This window comes from Lagenorhynchus albirostris, chromosome 2 (genome assembly GCF_949774975.1).
Source record: "Lagenorhynchus albirostris chromosome 2, mLagAlb1.1, whole genome shotgun sequence".
In the NCBI taxonomy this organism is placed as follows: Eukaryota; Metazoa; Chordata; class Mammalia; order Artiodactyla; family Delphinidae; genus Lagenorhynchus; species Lagenorhynchus albirostris.
The window spans coordinates 65,446,717-65,467,199 of NC_083096.1; the positions used below are offsets into that span (position 1 = coordinate 65,446,717).

The window sequence follows — 20,483 nt, forward strand, 5'->3', positions numbered from 1 at the left end:
TTTCCAATGGCCAATAATAACAAAGGTAGTAGCAGAGTTTGGCCCCAGGTGTTCTAAGTTTGAATGTTGCTGTTTCCACTTGAGGACCAAGACCTACAAATCTCAGAAGCATTGCAGGGGTTAACAAATTGACATAGAGTTCTGGAAAAGTTGACCAGTGTAGTTTATTTCTGTTTCAAACGTGAAAATCACCCTCCCTAATATTGTGCTGGTAGGTAAAGGAAAGAACATTGAGCAAGACTGCAGCCCCTAGAAGAGTAACAAGCCTGCTGGAACTAATGGAATGTGCATATTGGCAATTAATTTCTGTTCATGAAACTCTCTGCTGCAGATGCATGGGAGTTCAGTATGAAGAATGAACAAGACTGCTTTTGTGTAAGATCCCTTAGCTGCTGGGACCTTGGGAGTGCCTTTTTTCCACAGGACTTTTCATGAGGATTTTGCTCTTTATAACCTGTTATTAGGTTTCCGTTTGTGCTGCTGTCATTAATAGAATTTACATAGATCTTTTGGAATTTAAAAAGAAGTTTCAGATCAGCTTGGTGCTTTGTGACCACCTAGAGGGGTGGGATAGGGAGAGTGGGAGGGAGACGCAAGAGGGAGGGGATATGGGGTTATATGTATATGTGTAGCTGATTCACTTTGTTATACAGCAGAAACAAACACAACATTGTAAAGCAATTATACTCCAATAAAGATGTTTAAAAAAAAAGCAGCTTCACATCAAAATATCTTGTTTTTTTACTTGTATTAATTTATTCACAATTATTTACTGCATTTGTTTTTGAATTTTATTTATTTTTTATACAGCAGGTTCTTATTAGTTGTCTATTTTATTAGTTGTCTATTTTATACATATTAGTGTATATATGTCAATCCCAATCTCCCAATTCATCCCACCACCACCCCCACTCCCAGCACTTTCCAAAATATCATGTTTCCTTGACAGTCCTCCCGTTGGTCTTTACAATAACATTTAAACATTTTTTTAATTTAATTTTTATTTTATATTGGAGTATAGTTGATTTACAATGTTGTGTTAGTGTCAGGTGTACAACAAAGGCAATAACTTTTTCTTTTTCTTTTTTTTTTTCTTTTCTTTTGCGGTACGCGGGCCTCTCACTGCTGTGGCCTCTCCCGTTGCGGAGCACAGGCTCCGGACGCGCAGGCTCCGCGGCATGCGGGATCTTCCCGGACCGGGGCATGAACCCGCGTGCCCTGCATCTGCAGGCGGACCCTCAACCACTGCGCCACCAGGGAAGCCCGGCAATAACTTTTTAAAAGTATTATTACACAAATAAAGAAATGGTGGCTTAATAGTGAAGTAATCCCCAAAGTAAAATTACTAGCACTCCAATCCTCCGCTTTCTTCAGACAGAAAAATCGAGAGTAAGATCCTGGGATGATTACATGCAGTGATGTACCTGATAACTCTTGTTTCAAATATTGATCTGGAAGAAGAAAGCAAAAATGAGAGAGAGAGAGAGAGAGAGACGGAGGGAGGGAGGGAGGGAGAGAGAGAGAGAGAAAGCGTGCATGCGTGTGCGTGTGTTTAAGTCTCTGGTGTTTCGCCCATCCTTTCAGCTAAGCGAGGGCCAGACCTGGACCGCGGAGGAGCCTAGCGAGGGCCCCCAAAAGTCTCGCAAACTCCGCCCCGGAAGGCTCGGCTCCTTTCCTGGAGGCCCCTTAACTCTAGTCCAGCGGCGCCACGCCCCTCAGCCCGTAGCTAGCTCTGCCTCCCCGCGGCCCCCGCCCCTTCAGCGGCCCCAGCCCCTCCCCGCCTCCCCTTAACCTAGGGCACGACAGTGCGCCCGTCCCCCATGTTCCTCCGAGCGGGTACGGCCGGGATCTCTCCGCTTCGCCACACTCTCCGGCCTGTTCTGGTCGCCGCCATGAGCACTGGCACCTTCATCGTGTCTCAGCCGCTCAATTACCGCGGCGGGGCCCGCGTGGATCCGGTGGACGCCTCCGGCACCGAGAAGGCGTTAGAGCCAGCAACCGGTAACGGGACGGAGACCGGGCGGCAGGGCCGGGGCGGCGGGGCGGGGAACGAGGCGGAGACCGGGGTAGGGGCGAGGGTCGGGCGCGGATTGACTCTCCCCCGCCCCAGGGGTGAGCCTAGTCTACCTCCCTGAACCTTCATGTAGTGCATTCAGCAGACGTTTACTGAGCACAGGTAAGTGACAGTGTAGAGTATAAAGTTGTATGTGTAGGCAGCTAACGGTGCTGTGCAAACTCGAAAGCATGTGGACCGGACACGAAGGGGGTCGTAGGAAACTGGACAGGCTGGTGAGTTGCTCGATGGGGTCATGGGTAGTTTTACAACGGCCTGAACAGAGAGTCCACAAAGCCCCCGGTGGGTGAGGTGGAGTCTTCGTTAATTATTAAATTTTAAGGTTAGGACTGCAGTAATGTCTTCAACCGTGCACGTAGCAGAGGAGTTCTAGAAGGACGGGGTGAAAAGAAACACTTGTGCGAAAATGGAGGAACGCGCACAGAGGTTTCTAGTTAGCGTGAATGAGGACTTTGTTGCCGTCACCTAGTGTTAAAATATTTCCGAACATGAACCAGAACTGGGAAAGGGAAAAAAAAATCCTGCTTTTATCCCGTGTTTAATGTGTGCCCAGCACTGTGCCAGGCCCTCAGTTTGCCCTGGGAGCTCCATAGATCACAAAGCAAATGAGGAACAGGTTTTTAGTTTTGGTTTTGCTTTGTGTTTGTTTTGCTGGGTGTTACGGAATATTTGTGAGGAGAGAAATGTAAATGTTTGTGCAAACCAAGTGGTATGTAGCCAGAGGGATAAAACTGGATTTCAAGAGACTGGAGAATTTACATTTGACCAATAACACCAAACCACAGAGCAGCGACTTGTCAGAGCAGGAAGGGGCCACAGACACCATCAGGCTCTTCTTTAGGTAGGAGGAAACAGCCTCTTTTTTTTTTTTTTTTTTTGCGGTACGCGGGCCTCTCACTGCTGTGGCCTCTCCGGTTGCGGAGCACAGGCTCCGGACGCACAGGCTCAGCAGCCATGGCTCACAGGGCCAGCCGCTCCGTGGCATGTGGGATCCTCCCGGACCGGGGCACGAACCTGCGTCCCCTGCATCGGCAGGCGGACTCTCAACCACTGCGCCACGAGGGAGGCCCAGAAACAGCCTCTTGACCCCCACCGCCATAATGATACAAAAGAAAGGAAAATTGCTCTTTATTTTAATTGCCTACAGTGTGTGTGATCCTTAAGCACTGCCTTTACCAGTTGGCTACTTAAATTTGTAACAAATAGCAGGTTTGTGAAATCTCTGGAAAAAGCAGGAGTCCCAGGTGTTCTTGTGGGAGGGGAAAAGAAACTGCTGACTTGACATCTTAGAGAATACTTTTTAGTAGAGTCAGTCACAACCCTTGGGATTTGGGTCTAGAAAAACTGATCATTTCATATTTTGCCCAGGATAGGGAATAAGACTGAGATAAGAAAATGAGGGACTGTTTGTCTTTTCCCCATATTTGAGAAAAAATTTTTCTTGCTTTTAGGAATATCTTTTCTTGATATTCTGTTTATTAACCATATTCATCAAGTATCAGTATTATATGACTTGTATAGAACATAAAGCAGTGATTTAAAGTCAGAGTTCATAACACAGGAGACGGAGTACTTTGATTTTATAAGACCTCTGGGATTCTCAAACATTGTTAAGGAGCATTGTGAAATAATTGATTGGAGGTTAATGTTAGTAAACCCAAATGTAAAATAGAGGAGGGCAGGGGTTCTTACCCTGAAGTTCATGGTGTGCTAGGCAAGGGACATGTTCTCTCTATAATTCTGTGATACAGTTCAGTAGATTTTTCTGGACAGAAGTCTGCAATTTTTATTAGATTCTTAAAAAGGTCAGCTGCTGGTATAAGGGTAGTCACTAAATCAAACCATACTTTAAAACAAGAAGAGGATCAATAAAAGGAAAATTGGATACACAATACTTTATTTAAAATGTGTGGCAACCAATTGAGATAACACTGACTTTCCCTGTATTTATAGGGCGAGTGATAGCTACTTTCACGTGTTCAGGAGAAAAGGAAGTAAATTTAGCTCTTCAAGATGCAAAGGCTGCCTTTAAAATATGGAGTCAAAAATCTGGCATGGAACGTTGCCGAATCCTTTTGGAGGCTGCCAGAATGATAAGGGTATGTTTTAATTTAATGTCTTCCAGAAAAGTCCTCTTGCACTGTTCTGTGAGTTCTTTATGATGATTTGCAGTTAGACCTTGATGCGCTATTAGGTGATACCTTTTTGATGAATTAGGAAGACATTTCCATATGCTCACCTTGGTATGTACAACAAGCTTTCCAGTGATTTCATTCTGGCTCTTGGCTCCTTGTGACATCTCCCTCGGCAGGTTTTCTTTTCCGTCTTTTTTTTTTTTTTTGCGGTATGCGGGCCTCTCACTGCTATGGCCTCTCCCGTTGCGGACCACAGGCTCCGGACGCGCAGGCTCAGCGGCCATGGCTCACGGGCCCAGCTGCTCTGTGGCATGTGGGATCTTCCCGGACCGGGGCACAAACCCGTGTCCCCTGCATCGGCAGGCGGACTCTCAACCACTGCGCCACCAGGGAAGCCCTTCTTTTCCTTCTTTGTTGGAGTGATAATGTATCCTTTGTAGCTTGTCTCCTTTTCATTTTACTATGTATACTTGTTTCCTTTTTACTTTTTCCTCTGATGACTCTTAAGTTCACTTTTTGTTTTCAGGTTTATTTTCTACCTTAGCTGCCTGGAAGATTTCATAGATTCATCAGTGTTCCCCTCTTAAGAAATAAAGTTTAGCTTTTTACAGTCTTAAAGAGCAAAAGTACTAGATTGTCATTACAGAAAATTAGAAAATTCAGAGGATATACACCAAAATATAAGTCAAGGCTATCTCTCAGTGTAGGACTGTGATGATTTTCTTTTTTCCTCATCAGTGTGTTATTGTCAGAAACTGAGGGTCTAAGAGTTACCCTACTTGCAAGGTTATATGTGTATTCTGACAAGAGACATGAAGCTTTCTGGATTAGGGAAAGGGTTTGTTACAGCACCCAGATGCTGTACCCAGAGCAATACTTTAGCACTAGTTTTCTGAGTCCCAGTCCCCATGGGGTGATGCAGTGAGAGGCAGGTGTTAACCCTGTTGCATGCAGTGGTTGCACCACAGGAGAGGAACCCTAATATTATGAGACTCAGCTTATATGGGGGCTGCACATCTGCCCATTCTCTTCTCTGGAGAGAGGTTACTCATTAAGCAGATCTCATAAGGGGGGAAGGTGTCATTAGGTTTACTACCCTGGAATAGAAGCAGATGTCTCCAGGAACAGGAAGTAGAGAGCTTTATATCTCCACATTGCTCCAGTGACGTCTATCTTTTGGGAGACCCCGTCTCTGCCTTCTAAGGCCTTTGTTTTTCAGTCAGCTTGCCAGTGTCCTTTGCTCAGAAAGCCTGGACCATGCAGTAGTGTCAAAATATTCCTGGAGAATTTTCTCCCAACAAGGTATTTTCTGCTATTAAAATTTATTTTTTATTTGATAGATTAAAAGTGTTAACTCAAAGCTGATAATTTATTATTCTGATTTGTCTCTCACGTTTTCCTTGTGCATAAGCATTTGGGCTGTAATATCTTCTTAAGAACTGGCTCCTTTATCATTATAAAATTACTTTTTAAATCCTGAATAATATCTAATTTTTTTTTTGCTCTGAAATGGACTATCTGATATTAATTTTCTTTTCCTTTAAACTCCCCATTCCATTTTCTTTAATATCTTATGTAATATTTTTACATATTACAGTCAAAAATGTATTACTGTATTTCTCTAAAGCTCTTGTCTGATGATCATACCCTGGATCTGCCTTTACCCAAAACTATTCCGTAACTAAACAAATCCCACCTTCTGACCACAGCCTACAGTTATAGCTCTCAGTTGTTTCTCGTAGTGATTTTTCTAGTTAATCGTGATCTGCAGTTCTTTGCCCCTTCCATTTTTAAACTATGCACAATTATCTTTTATAAGATAAAAATACTTGATATTTTCCTACATTTTTAGCATTTCTAGCACTTTTCATTCCTTTGGGTAGGCCCAAATTTCCATCTGTTACCATATTTTTTTTTCTGCTTGAAGAAATTTCTTTAGCATTTTTTATAGTGCAGGTTTGCTGGAGATGTTCTTTCAGGTTTTGTATGTCTGAAAGTCTTTATTTTGCTTTCCTTTTTAAAAGAATTCTAGGTAGATAATTCTAGGTTGACAGTTTTTTCTTTCAGTACTTTAAGGATGTTGCACCGCTGTTATCTGGCTTGTGTTGTTTCAGAAGAGAAGTCTGCTTTCATTCTTATTTTTGTTCCTCTGTTTTTAATGTTTTTTCCCCCTTTGGCTCCTTTTAAGATTTTTCTTCTTATCACTAGTTTTAAGCAATTTCATTATATCTTCCTTTTTTTAAAATTTAATTTTATTTTTTTATGCAGCAGGTTCTTATTAGTTATCTATTTTATACATATTAGTGTATATATGTTAATCCCAGTCTCCCAGTTCATTCCACCACCCACCGCTTGCCCGCTTGGTGTCCGTATGTTTGTTCTCTACATCTGTGTCTCTATTTCTGCCTTGCAGACTGGTTCATCTGTACCAATTTTCTAGATTCCACATATATGTGTTAATATATGATATTTATTTTTCTCTTTCTGACTTCATTCAGTATGACAGTCTACATCCATCCACATCTCTACAGTGACCCAATTTCATTCCTTTTTATGGCTGAGTAATATTCCGCTGTATATATGTACTACATCTTCTTTATCCATTCATCTGTCGATGGGCATTTAGGTTGCTTCCATGACCTGGCTATTGTAAATAGTGCTGCAATGAACACTGGGGTGCATCATTATGGCTTTTGATGCAGTTTTCTTTATATTTCTTTTGTTTGGAGTTTATTGATCTTGAACCTGTACACTTACAGTTTAGTTAAATTTGAAGAAGTATTGGCTATTATTTCTTCAGATATTTTTTTTCTGCCCCCTTTTATATCTCCTCTTCTTCAGAGCCTCCAATTACATATATGTTGGGCTGCTTCAAACTATTCTACAGTTCACTGATGCTCTGTTCATTTTTTCCACAGTTTTTTTCCTCTGTTTTTTTTATTTTGGGTAATTTCCATTGTTATGCCTAAAGTTCATCTATCTTTTCTTCTATAGTGTCTAATCTGCTATTAATCCCATCCAGTGTATTTTTCATCTCTAGAAGTTCAACATGAGTCTTTTTTGTCGTTGCTCCACATTGCTCCCTAACATACTCATGTTTTCCTCTGCCTTCTTGAGCACATGGAATATAGTTATAATAACATTTAATATCCCTGTCTACTAATTCTGTCATCTCTCAATTCTGGTTCTGTTTCTATTGATTGTTTTTTTTCCTCCTGGTTAGGCGTTATATAACATTCCTACATTTTGCATGTCTGGTAATTTATTACCAATAGACATTGTGAATTGTATGTTGTTGGATGTCGAATATTCTTGTACTTTAAAAAATATTAATGAACTTTGTTCTGGGACACAGTGAAGTTACTTGGAATCAATTTGATCCTTGCAAGGCTTGCTTCTGTGCTTTGTTAGGTATGACCAGAGAAGCTAATTTTGCCCCACTAGTGAATACCCTTTTGAATACCTAGCTTGATGCTCTGTGTATTAGTGAGGTTTTTCTCACTGTGGCTGGTGGGACCATGAACTATTCCTGGCTCTGTGTGAGTTTGGGGGATTTTTTTCACCTTTTTGGTTAGTTTTTTTCCTGGCCTTGGGTAGTGTCCTCACAACTGACCAGTTCTCAGATGAAGACTTAAGGGGGATCTCTGGGGTTCTCCTGTGCAGCTCTCTTCTGTCCCATACTCAGCCTGCAGACTGTAGCCATCACATACTCCCTGAACTCCCAACCTGTTTCCTCAACTCAGAGTATCTGTTGGGCCCCACCTAAGTTCCTCCTCCCTGCTCTGTGATGAACTCTTTCCAGGCAGTAGGCAAGAATACGTGTAGGACTCACCTCATTTGTTTCCCTCTCTCAGGGATCACTGTCCTGAGCTGTCTGTCCAGTGTCTGAAAATTGTTGTTTCATGTATTTTACCTGGTCTTTTTAGTTGCTTAAGGTGGAGGCTAAATCTGGTCCCTGTAATTCCACCTTAGCTGGGAGCCCATTGACTCCTAGTGAAGTGAATGGTTTTTGGTATATTTATTGGTCTTATGTTTCCTTTTCACTTTGAATCTTTTGATGCTTTTTATCAGATTATAAAGATCTTAATGGTAGGCCCCAATCATTTCTTAGTTGGAGTGTTCTTATGAAAGTAGCTATCGTTTGGCTTTAAAAGGAGAGAGAAAATGTGTTTTAAAACTGTGATAACACATTTACATATAAAAAGATTATGTATATAGATTATGCACTTGCCTTCAGTGACTGCTTTGCTCAGCTCTGCCTCTTAAAGCAAGCAGGGGCTCACGCTTGTCAAGGTTTAGTGGGCATGTCTTTGCTCAGGTGGTTCTCTTATAAAAGCTAAACACTGAGCTTGCTGGGGGGTTTGAAGTGAAGGAGAGAGGTGAGTCTCCTGCCCTTTGCTTCTTCTCTTTCATCCCAGAGGACCCCTGGTCAGGTCACATGTGAAGCAGGGTGGTGGAGAGGATGACAGGGGTAGATAGGAAGTACATGTTTCCCAAGAAATACTTAACAGCAGTACATTGTCATGGTGGACAGTTTTGTTTTGTGATGGCTCTTGTACTAGTAGGGGCAGGAAACTTATATTGTTTTCCCCTTCTCCCTCTGCTCTCCTTATTCTGGGAGGGTAAGCGAATACCGTTTCCCTGAAAGCAATATTAAGTGTCAGTAGAGATCCACTTGGACTTTTTGATAGTTTTCGTCAGGGACTTTTTTTGATGATCCTTGAAGGTATGTTAAAAGATCTCATAATGGCTTTTTATTTTATTTTTAAAATTTTTGGCTGCGTTGAGTCTGCATTTGTGTGCGCGGGCTTTCTCTAGTTGTGGCGAGCGGGGGCTACTCTTTGTTGCGGTGCATGGGCTTCTCATTGAGGTGGCTTCTCTTGTTGCAGAGCATGGACTCTAGGTGCGCGGGCTTCAGTAGCTATGGCACGTGGGCTCGGTAGTTGTCACTCATGGGCTTAGTTGCTCGGCGGCATGTGGGATCTTCCTGGACCAGGGCTCAAACCCATGTCCCCTGCATTGGCAGGCAGATTCTTAACCACTGAACCACCAGGGAAGTTCCTCATAATGGCTTTTTAGAAATAACCTTTTTTGTGAGGGTAGAGAATGCTGGAATAAGACAAGAAAAATCTCAGAAGGCCAGCCAATAACTTGAATTTTCTCTTTGAGTTCAAACCTTGAAACAGTCCTCAAAGCTAATTGCCTGTCCATTGTTTACCAAAAAAAAAATAATAATAATAATAAAACTTCCTTTCTTAGTAAATATTACAAGGCTTTTCAGCGATAGTCACAGATTACTTCCTGTCTGTCCACTCTTGTATTAATGTGGAAGACAACAGCATTTCACTTTTGCCAGTTTAATATTTCTTCATGTGTTTGATTCATCAGTGTATTCATGCTGATTAGTGAACCAGTACCTACTTCCTTTTTAGGGATTAGTTGCCCTGTTGCATTCTAGAAATGTAGTTTAAGTCACTTACGGTTGATCGTGCCTTTTGAAAATGTGTTTAATGTTGATCATACTCAACAGATCCAAGAAGGGGAATAACTTACACCTAGTTAAAGAACTGTTACATCAGAACTGATGCTTGTTGTCCTTCTAGGTACCCTCTTTCCAGTATTCAGTAACTGGGAAACAAGTTAATTGTTAAAAAGTCGTTTTGGTGAGTATAGAATCAGAGAAAGAGAAGGTAAATTGCTGGTTTAAAAGGCAGTTTATTTTAGACTGTGTTGAATGTAAACAAATTATCCTTTCTGAAGGAACATGTCTATTCAGTAATTGCAGAATTTATTTAGAAGTTACTAACTTCCTTTTTTATGCTTTTTGTTTTTTATTTTGTTTTTTCTTGGTTTTTTGGCTGTGAGGCATGTGGGATCTTAGCTCCCTGACGAGGGATCAAACCTGCATCCCCTGCATTGGAAGGCAAAATCTTAACCACTGACCACCAGGGAAGTCCCACTAAGTGAGACTCCTTGAAGTGAGCTCCTTGAAGGCAGAGACTGGATCTATCCTTTTTTTCTTAGGCAGTCATTCCGCATTTGTTACTATCTCCACTTCACTTAGTTGTTGTTCTGGGGTTTTATCCTGTTCCTTCATCTGGAACATATTTCTCTGCCATCTCATTTTGTCTAACTTTCTGTGTTTGTGGTCTCTGTTCTGCAGGCTTCAGGGTTGTAGTTACTCTTGCTTCTGGTGTTGTCCCCTCGTGTAGGAGGCTGGTCTAGAGGCTTGTGCAGGCTTCCTGGTGGGAGGGACTGGTGCCTGCCCACTGGTGGGTGGATCTGGGCTTTGTCCCTCTGGTGGGCAGGGCCATGTCAAGGGGTGTGTTTCGAGGTTGTTGTGGGCTCAGGAAGACTTTAGGTAGCCTGTCTGCTGCTGCGTGGGGCTGTGTGCCCACCCTGTTGGTTGTTTGGCCTGAGGCATCCCAGCACTGGAGCCTATAGGCTCTTGGGTGGGGCCAGGTCTTGGTGTCGAAATGGCGGCCTACAGGAGAGTTCATGCCAATGAGCACTCCCCAGTACGTCTTCCACTAGTGTCCTTGTCCCCACAGTGAGCCACAGCCACCCTCCGCCTCCCCAGGAGACCCTCCAAGACCAGCAGGTAGGTCTGGCCCAGGCTCCTATGAAGTCTCGGCTTTTTCCCTGGGTCCTGGTGCGCATGAGACCTTGCGTCTGCCCTCCAAGAGTGGAGTTTCTATTTCTCCCAGTCCTGTGGAGTTCCTGCAATCAAGCCCTGCTGGTATTCAAAGCCAAGTGCTTTGGGGCTCCTCCTCCCGATGCCAGACCTCCAGGCTGAGGAGCCTGACATGGGGCTCAGAACTCTCACTCCTCTGGGAGAACCTCTGCCATATAATTATTTTCCAGTTTGTGGGTCTCCCACCTGGCGGGCGTGGGATTTGATTAGATTGCGAATGCCCCCCTTCTACCATCTTATTGTGGCTTCTTCTTTGTCTTTGGATGTAGGATATCTTTTTTGGTAGGTTCCAGTCTTTTTTGTCAATGGTTATTCAGTAGTTAGTTGTGATTTTGGTGTTTTCATGAGAGGAGGTGAGCTCAAGTCCTTCTACTCTGCCATGTCTGGAATTCGACAAATATGGAATGAATGAATCAAAGCACTTTATACCTCTGGTCTTTGTAGAAACAGAACATGTCCAAATATCATTATCAAACTGTCCTTTTATGTATTTCATACTGATTTTCATATTCCTCCTTCCATCTTTTCTGAGATTTGTACTCAATCTTGATAGAGTTTGTGTTAATTAGATGTTTGTGTTAATTTCTGTTGCTATTTCATTTTGCTTCTGGTAAGCCTTACTGATTATCAGTTTTAATAAGATAATGCATCTTCTTGTCAATTATTTGATTCATCTTTTATGTATGTTTAGATTTTGACCACAATGTTTATTTTAAATTGGATCCATAATAGCAAATATCTATTTCTTACATATTCAATTTTTTGATCTCCTTTAGGGGCATTATTTAGCTTTTCTTTTTAGGTCTAATTTCCCAAACTTTTTCCTTCATCCCTGGACTCTCTTACCTCTAAGTTGTATAAACTACATCTGGAAACAGTATTAGAAAAGAGAATTGATGAGTACTAAGCATTAGAAAATAATTGTCTTGTGATTATCTTATGATTTTAACATGCTGCATTTCTTCGGGTGAATTAAAGCCGTGGGTATATAACCTTTTAAATGCCGATTGTGTGTTTGGCTGTTTTGTACAGTTTTCCTAAGTAAGGACTGTTTGCTCTTACTCTATACATGCAAACACATGCACATGTATCTATACATATTTATACAGATGTACATATATAATATTTATTTCTCAAAACATTCCTTTTCTAATTGATCTTGAAATGAGGTGTTGGTCTTGTATCTGTGACAGTTATTTGATGGGGAGAACAGGGTACTGTTTAGCAATAAGTTTTATTTCTCTTCCAAATGTCCCATTGACATTCCTTCTGTTTTCATTGAAAGTGAAAGCTGTTTCTATTTTTAAAAGTTGGGCAATGTATTCTGGTTTGACTGTTGAATGTGTTGAGGTGTATGGTAATTTGTCTTAAATCTGGTCTTCTGTTTCACCCAAAGGATCGGAAGGATGAAATCGCCACTGTGGAGACCATCAACAACGGCAAGTCCATCTTTGAGGCCCGCTGGGACATTGACACTTCCTGGCAGTGCCTGGAGTACTATGCAGGCTTAGCGGGATCCATGGCCGGTAAGCCCCCACCTGGCCTTCTGTGACCAGCTGACAAGGAGGCAGGAGAGCAGAGCCTGGGGGGTCAGGGTACAGATTTTGGAATTAAGACAGGCCTGGGTTAAAATCCTGGGCTTATCACTCTCTACTTCGGTGACACTGAGAACTACTTTATCTTTCTTTATTTAAACTGGAGATGGTAATCTCCATCTTCTTGGTTATTATAAGGATTAAATGAGATGTGTATGTAAAGCACCTAGCCTCATACCTGAGCTGTAGAACAGGTTGTGGAAAAACCAGTTCTTGCAAGAGTCAGTAAGTACATCATATTTATTAGTTTTACCTACTTAGCAGAAAATTTTCTTTGTCTAGGAAGTGTACAAAGAAACAGTTTACAGTTTACGTGTCAGCTGGTTTAGTAGGGCCCATGAGGGCTGTGGGGAGCCGGAAGTCTGAGGTTTCAGAGTCCTCAGACTCTTCAGCTGCTGAGTCTTTCCCCATTTCTGTTTCATTTCATCTAAGTTATGTAGTGGATGCTTGGTTAATTTTTAGAGGGTTATATTGAGTTGAACGAACATGGTTTTGAAGGATAGAAAGGACTATTTACATGAAGAGAACATGCGGAAGCAGTGTAAGAATGACTAGAATGAACAAAAGAACAGAGGTGTTGTGAGCCCAGTGGCTGGGGCCTGGGAGGGGGCTGGTCTGACAAGTCCAGAGTGAGTCCAGGTGCTGGTGGAGTCTTGGGACAAGCGGTACTGCACTCTTCTCTACCCTCTTTTTCCCCTTAGGCGAACACATCCAGCTCCCCGGCGGATCCTTTGGTTACACCAGAAGGGAACCACTAGGGGTGTGTGTCGGAATAGGAGCGTGGAACTACCCCTTTCAGATCGCCTGCTGGAAGTCGGCTCCAGCTCTGGCTTGTGGTAAGAATGAATTATTCCTCTACATGTGAGCCACCCTTTCTCCCAGGACACGGTTTCACCCCTGCCCTACCCCTTAGGGAGCTTTGAGGTTATACACACAGACCGTGTCTACATTATTCCCATTTTTATTTAATTTATTTTTGTTTATGGGAAGGAAGAAAGTTAATTTTGGTCTTGGAGGTCTTCCTTTTTTAAACTGTCAAATGAATTAGATTTGTGCTACTTGTAAGTTCTCTTCCTTTATGGACAAGAATTCTGGGCATGAATTTCTGTGTAGGGGGTAGCACTTAGGAGTTTTGACTTCATTTAGGAAGCAGAAGATAAACTTCCTCCTTCATTTGTGTCTTAAGAGAAGTGATAAACAAGGCTTCCATCAGAGAAGCTTTGGCTGATTAACAAAAAGTTTTCTCATGCTATTTAAAGAGAAGAATCTGTCGGAAAAGAAGACATTGTACCTTAGAAAAACTGTCAGGTTAAAAAAGCTTTACTATTAGGACACTCTATTGAAATGCAGCTTTTTTCTTTTTGCTGCTTCACGTTCTTTTTGCACATTTCTCTGTGATAGAGGAGAAATAGAATTAAGTTACTAGCTTTGGGTACTTGCATCAAATTAATTAACCTTTCTGGTCTTCAGTTTCAACTCTTATAAAATGGGTCTGATCATACCTACTTCTTACTACTGTTGCAAATGTTGAGATTAATATATGCAAAAAGGCCTAGATATGCAAGTGTAAGGTATTATTGGCTGAGACACTGCAAGTGTGTGGCTTGGGGTCTGTTTAATGAGAGAAACCAAAGTGGGAAGAGCAAGATATATTTACTTATTAATAACATTTTTGACCTAGCATTTGATGGGGAACAGGAAACAATTGGAGGGGCTTCCCTGGTGGTGCAGTGATTAAGAATCCAACTGCCAATGCAGGGGGGACACAGGTTTGAGCTCTGGTCCTGGAAGATCCCACAGGCCACAGAGCAACTAAGACCGTGTGCCACAGGTACTGAACCTGTGCGCCTAGAGCCCGTGCTCCGCAACAAAAGCCACCGCAATGAGAAGCCTGCACACTGCAACAAAGAGTAGCCGCCGCTCACTGCAACTAGAAAAAGCCTGCATGCAGCAACGAAGACCCAACACAGCCAAAAATAAATAAATTAATTAATTAATTAAAATTTTAAAAAAGGAAACAATTGGAGTTGTTCTTGATGTGTCTTCTTGTCCTGTCTTCAAAGGATCCTGTCTTAAAAGTCTTCCTGTGTTTGTGTCTCGGTAATGCAGGTAACGCCATGGTCTTTAAGCCTTCTCCCTTCACACCTGTGTCCACACTGCTGCTGGCTGAAATCTATACTGAGGCCGGCGTGCCTCCTGGGCTCTTCAACGTGGTGCAAGGAGGGGCTGCCACAGGCCAGTTTCTGTGTCAGCATCGCGATGTGGCCAAAGTCTCCTTCACTGGAAGTGTGCCCACTGGCTCAAAGGTAAAGACAAGACCAGTATAGGAGAACATAAATGGCATGTAGATCCGGCTGTGTCAAGCCTCCCCAGAATATATGTTGGAGGCTTATCCTCTGATTTTACCCAGCTTGTATTGGCAGGGAGTCTGTAGGTATTATTGGGCAGAGGTCTGAAGTGTGCTTTAAAAGTATGAAGGATAATTAGAACAGCCCACTTGTGTTAGGCTCATTGGGGATGGGAGTCATCTTCTCCTGCCTGTGTCTGAGAGGGCAGGCCCTGAGCTGTCACTTGTATTGTTTGGTGACTTACCTCATCTATAGCAGCCACCTCGGAAGAAAGGGTATTTTCTCAGTTTATTTCAGATTCATTGTTTTGACCTTAGTTTGTGCTCTGAACTGTGTCCGCCTTGAACATAGTAACAGTAATACAAAAGAGTTTCTGCCCATGACAGTCAGGGGAATTGATAGTATTTTTTAAATGAACTCCCTATTCAGACTATCAAGTGCAATTCTGAGGATTCTCTTCAGTGTTCTGGAAAAGAATATTTCAAGTAGACAGAGTACAAAGTATACTAAGAACAAGGCTGCAGGTCATGCATAGTTCAAGATGACTTTGGAGGGTCAGGATCTTGTTAACGTAGCATGTAATCTCATTGGTGTTAGACTTCTGAATGCTTTTGTTCTTGTTCTGTAAGATCATGGAGATGTCAGCTAAAGGAATTAAACCTGTTACCTTGGAACTTGGAGGCAAGTCTCCACTGATCATCTTCTCAGATTGTGATATGAAGAATGCTGTGAAGGGGGCACTGATGGCCAACTTCCTCACGCAAGGCGAGGTGTGTACCTGACCCTGGAAGAGGTTTAATAAGAATCTCGACCCCTTCATCTCACAGCGTGTTTTCTTTTTCTTTTTTTTTTGCGGTACGTGGGCCTCCCACTTTTTTTTTTTTTTTTGCGGTACGCGGGCCTTTCACTGTTGAGGCTTCTCCCGTTGCGGAGCACAGGCTCCGGACGCGCAGGCTCAGCGGCCATGGCTCACGGGCCCAGCCGCTCTGTGGCATGTGGGATCCTCCCGGACCGGGACACGAACCCGTGTTCCCTGCATCAGCAGGCGGACTCTCAACCACTGCGCCACCAGGGAAGCCCTCAAAACGTGTTTTAAAGCTTATTTTGAAATAATTTCAGACTTACAGAAAAGTTGCACAAATAGTACAAAGAATTCCAATCTATCTTTGAACCAGGTCCCTCAGTGTTAACATTTTATCACATTTACCATTCTGTTGGTATGTCTATACCTACATATGCATATTATTACTGTTTTTTTTTCTGATCTGTTTGAAAGTTGCAGACAGAAGATCCCTAACCTCTACATTCCTATGTGTATTTCCTAAAAACAAGTGCATTCTTTTAAATAAGTACAAAATACTTAGTAAAATATATAACTTGATATTAATGTAGTACTGTTACTCAATCTATAGCCCTTATTCAGATTTCTCCATTTGTTTGACTAATGTCCTTTTAGAAACAATTTTTTTTTTTGCTGGTCCAAGATCTAATCCAGGAAGATGCATTGCATTTACTTGTTGTGTCTCTTTACTCTCACTTAATCTGGAACAGTTTTGAAGTCATTCTTATCTTTCAGGACCTTGACATTTGTGAAGAATACAGGCCATTTATTTTGTGGAATGTCCCTCATTTTGGGTCTGTCTAGGTTTTGTCTGTTTTTTTTTTTAATTGGATTCAGGTTATGCATTTTTGGCAAAACACCACAAAAAAAGATGTTTTATATTTTACAGTGGTGTTGCTGACTTTGATCACTTGCCTAAAGTGGGTCTTTACTGTAAAGTTACTGTTTTTTCCTTTGTGGTTAATAAGTATATTGTAGGAGATAAAGGGAGACTATCTTGTTCCTTATCAAACTTTGACCTACTAGTGTTAGCACCCTTTGTTGATGTTTGCTGGAAACATTTTTTTCTGGTGGTCACCAAGAAAAATTGGTGTATTTCCAATTCTGTTACTCCTTCTACATTTATATAGTTCACTGTCTATTACAAGAAAGAACTTTTTTCCCTTTTCCCTAGTTTGTTTTTCATTCATTATATCAGCATGCACCAATGGATTCTTATTTCATTCTGCAAGTTATAACCCATTACTAGTATTATTTATTTTGATGCTCAAATAATTGCAGATTCAGATAGTGGGAGCCTCTTTCTGTGACTTTTTGATATGTTCTCATTATTCTTTGAGCACTTCTTTACTTCCTGGCACAGCAAGGCGTTCTAGACACGTCTTGTGCTTTCTCTGGTGGAGCTCTGTAATGAGCCATTTCGCTAAGGAGGCTTGGTTCCATTTAGTGGTAGATGGTATTTAGAAACCAAGATCTGGGTGCCAGCTATACTCGTTTCTACTGGAGTATCATTGCTCATATGTCTTCTCAGAGGCCAGAGCCAGGAAATATATATTCGGTATATGTGTATGTATGTATACACACATCTATTTATGTATCCATCTATATTAATAACTACAAGTTTATACAGATATTTCCAGTCATTCCAAAACTGCAAGGTTTATTTTAGCCTCCTCCCTTTCATATTTATAATTTCCTTCTCTGACAGTGAGACATTTAGCTTCCATTACTCACAATATATGTAATTACTCTGTCCTACAATATGTTTATAATAGTTTCAGATTTGTGAAAGTACACTACTGTGAAAAATAAACCTTCTAACTAGAGTGCAACATTTTTTTTTTACAGCTCTTTTTGTCTTTAGCCTGGGGTACAGTTAAAATTCTGTGTTCAGAAGTTAATGAGTCAGTTCTTCCTTCACCACCCCCTTCAGTATGGTTATGATATTCATTTTAAATAATGAGTTTATTCATTTCTGTTTTTATTTCATTTGGGGTTTATTTTCACCCATCCTTGCTTTAGGCGAAATACTAACATGGTTCTAAATGTCAGAATTTTACCAAAAAAGGAAACAAATGGCACTCCTCCTATCCCTTCTACTCATTCCCGTTCCCTCCTTCTTCCATCCCTATCCAACCAAACCTGTTTCTCATTTTTCCTTCCTATTTCTTTTTACACAAATGACCAGGTACTTGTATATTTCTTATTTTCTCTTCTTTCCTCAACACAAAAGATAGCAGAATTACTGTTTTGCTTTTTTCACTTGGAAATCACTTCATTTCATAGAAATCTTCTTTCTTCTTTATAGCTGTGTAGTATAATTCCTTGTATAGCTGTTAGTTTATTCAACTACTGTCTTTTGGATGGGATTTAGTTTCCAGTATTTTGTGATTACAAACAGTTCTGCAGTGAATAACCTCGTGCACGTGTGTGTTCACATTGTTGGAGATATATTTTCAGAGTAAATTCCTAGAAGTGGTAAATGTAATTTTTTGTGCCTATTTTTTTGTGGTAAAATATATATAATATAAAATTGACCGTGTTAATCATTTTTGAGTGCACAGTCCAGTGGCATTAAGTACATTCACACTGTTATGCAGCCATCACCACCATCCACCTCTAGAACTCTTTTCATCTTATAGGACTGAAACTCTACACATTAAACAATAACTTCATATATCCTTTTCTTCCCAGTCCCCGGTAACCACTATTCTACTTTCTATCTATATGGATTTGACTATTCTAGGTATCTCATGTAAGTGGAATCAAACAGTATTAGTCCTCTTGTGTCTGGCTTATTTCACTTAACTTAAGGTCTTTAAGGTTCATCTATGTTGTAGCATGTGTCAGATTTTTCTTCCTTTACAAGATTGCATAATATCCCGTTGTATATGTATGCCACATTTTCTTTATCCATTCATCTACCAGTGGACATTTAGGTTACTGCTACCTTTGGCTATTGTGACTGGTACTGCTGTGAACACTGATGTGCAAATATCTATTCAAGTCCCCGCTTTCACTTTCACTATATACCCAGAAGTGGAATTTCTAGATCATATAGTAATTCTGTGTTTAATTTTTCAAGGAATTGCCATACTGTTTTCTACAGCAGCTGCACCATTTTACGTTCTCACCAACAATGCACAAAGGCTCTAATTTCTCCACATCCTTGCCAATACTTGTTATTTTCTGGTTTTTTTGGTCACAGCCATCAGAGTAGATGTGAAGTAGTATCTCACTGTAGGTTTTTATTTATATTTCCCTTATGATTAGTGATGTTGAGTGCATATATAATTTTGTAAGATAGTGCCATATTCCCCTCCAAATGGGTTGGACCAACTTGCATTCCTACCAACAATATATGTGTGCCTATTTCCTCACGAGGTAAGGGGTGATACTTCATTGTAGTTTTAATATCAATTATCTAATTATGAACGAGATTGAACATCTTTTCTAGGCTTAAGGACCATTTATATGTGTGTGTGTGAATTGTGCATAACTTTTATCCAATTTTATATTGAACATCTAGTCATTTCCTTCAATTCTTTTTGTAGAGATTTTTTTCTTATTCACACATAGTGAAGTTCACTTTTTTTCTTTTTGGCCGTGCTGCAACACTTGCAGGATCTCAGTTCCCCAACCAGGGATCAAACCCGGGTCCTTGGCAGTGAAAGCGCCAAGTCCTAACCACTGGGCTGCCAGAAAATTCCCAAGTTCACTTTTTTTGGTGTGTTATACTATTAGTTTTGATTTTCCCTCAGTTTTTATAAGTTATTTAAATATTGGTGATAGTACCCTTTATCTGTGATGTACGTTGTAAATATTTTCTTCCAGTTTGTTGTCTTGGCTTTGTTTAGGATGTTTTTGCCATGCAAAAGATTATTGATTTTATGTAGTCAAATTTATCATTTTTTTCTTTCATTGCACCTAGATTTTGAGTACTAGTTAGAAAACCTTTTCCTGCATCTAGGTTATAGTAGAATTCACCTATATTTTCTCTTGGTAATTGTTTTTTTATTCTATATTTAGATTCCTTATACATTTGGGGTTTACTCCTGCGTACAGTATGAGATTGTATCTTTTTTTCCACATGGGTAACCAGTGGAACCATTTGTTACTAATTCATCTTTACTCTAGTGGTTTTAGATTCCACCTTTATTGTAAACTAAATTTCCTTGAGTGCTTGGATCTATTTTTGGACTTTCTTTTCTGTTCTACTGTTCTGATATCATTTGAGTAGTATTTATGTTCATGTCTGTGGGAGGGTCTAAATAGTCATTACTTGTGTGTGTGTTTTTTTTTTAAATTTTGGTTGCGTTGGGTCTTTGGCACTGCGTGCGGGCTTTCTCTAGTTGCAGCGAGCAGGGGCTACTCTTCATAGCGCTGTGTGGGCTTCTCATTGTGGTGGCTTCTCTTGTTGCGAAGCACGGGCTCTAGGCGCACAGGCTTCAGTAGTTGTGGCACGCAGGCTCAGTAGTTGTGGCTCGCAGGCTCTGGAGTGCAGGCTCACTAGTTGTGACGCATGGGCTTAGTTGCTCTGTGGCATGTGGGATCTTCCTGGACCAGGGATCGAACCCATGTCCCCTGCATTGGCAGGGGGATTCTTAACCACTGCACCACCAGGGAAGTCCCATTACTTGTGTTTTTAGAGAGAAACATTGACTCTGAACCGCCCTAGGTTTTTATTAGACTGAAGGCCTCAGTTCTTGATCTATTTTTACTCTTCAGTCCCTTCCACTCTTACTTCCTGCTCTCAAAATATACAGCCAAATTGAGGATCTGAGATGAAGAAACAG

At 41.2% G+C, this 20,483-nt stretch overlaps 1 protein-coding gene across 5 annotated transcripts in view; it reads left to right on the forward strand.

Annotated features, from left to right (window-relative positions):
• The first annotated feature begins 1,787 nt into the window (after positions 1-1,787).
• The window catches only part of ALDH9A1 (aldehyde dehydrogenase 9 family member A1), a 28,812-nt gene continuing 10,116 nt past the window's right edge, over positions 1,788-20,483 (forward strand). For all 5 annotated transcript variants that reach the window (XR_009537549.1, XR_009537551.1, XR_009537550.1 and 2 more), the window contains exons 1-6: positions 1,788-2,001; positions 4,028-4,173; positions 12,300-12,429; positions 13,200-13,334; positions 14,608-14,804; positions 15,476-15,616. Coding sequence is in view for 2 of the 5 variants with exons in the window: in XM_060134194.1 (XP_059990177.1) it covers positions 1,821-2,001; positions 4,028-4,173; positions 12,300-12,429; positions 13,200-13,334; positions 14,608-14,804; positions 15,476-15,616 (930 nt within the window). In the remaining 3 variants the exon portion in view is untranslated. The remainder of the gene's footprint in view (positions 2,002-4,027; positions 4,174-12,299; positions 12,430-13,199; positions 13,335-14,607; positions 14,805-15,475; positions 15,617-20,483) is intronic.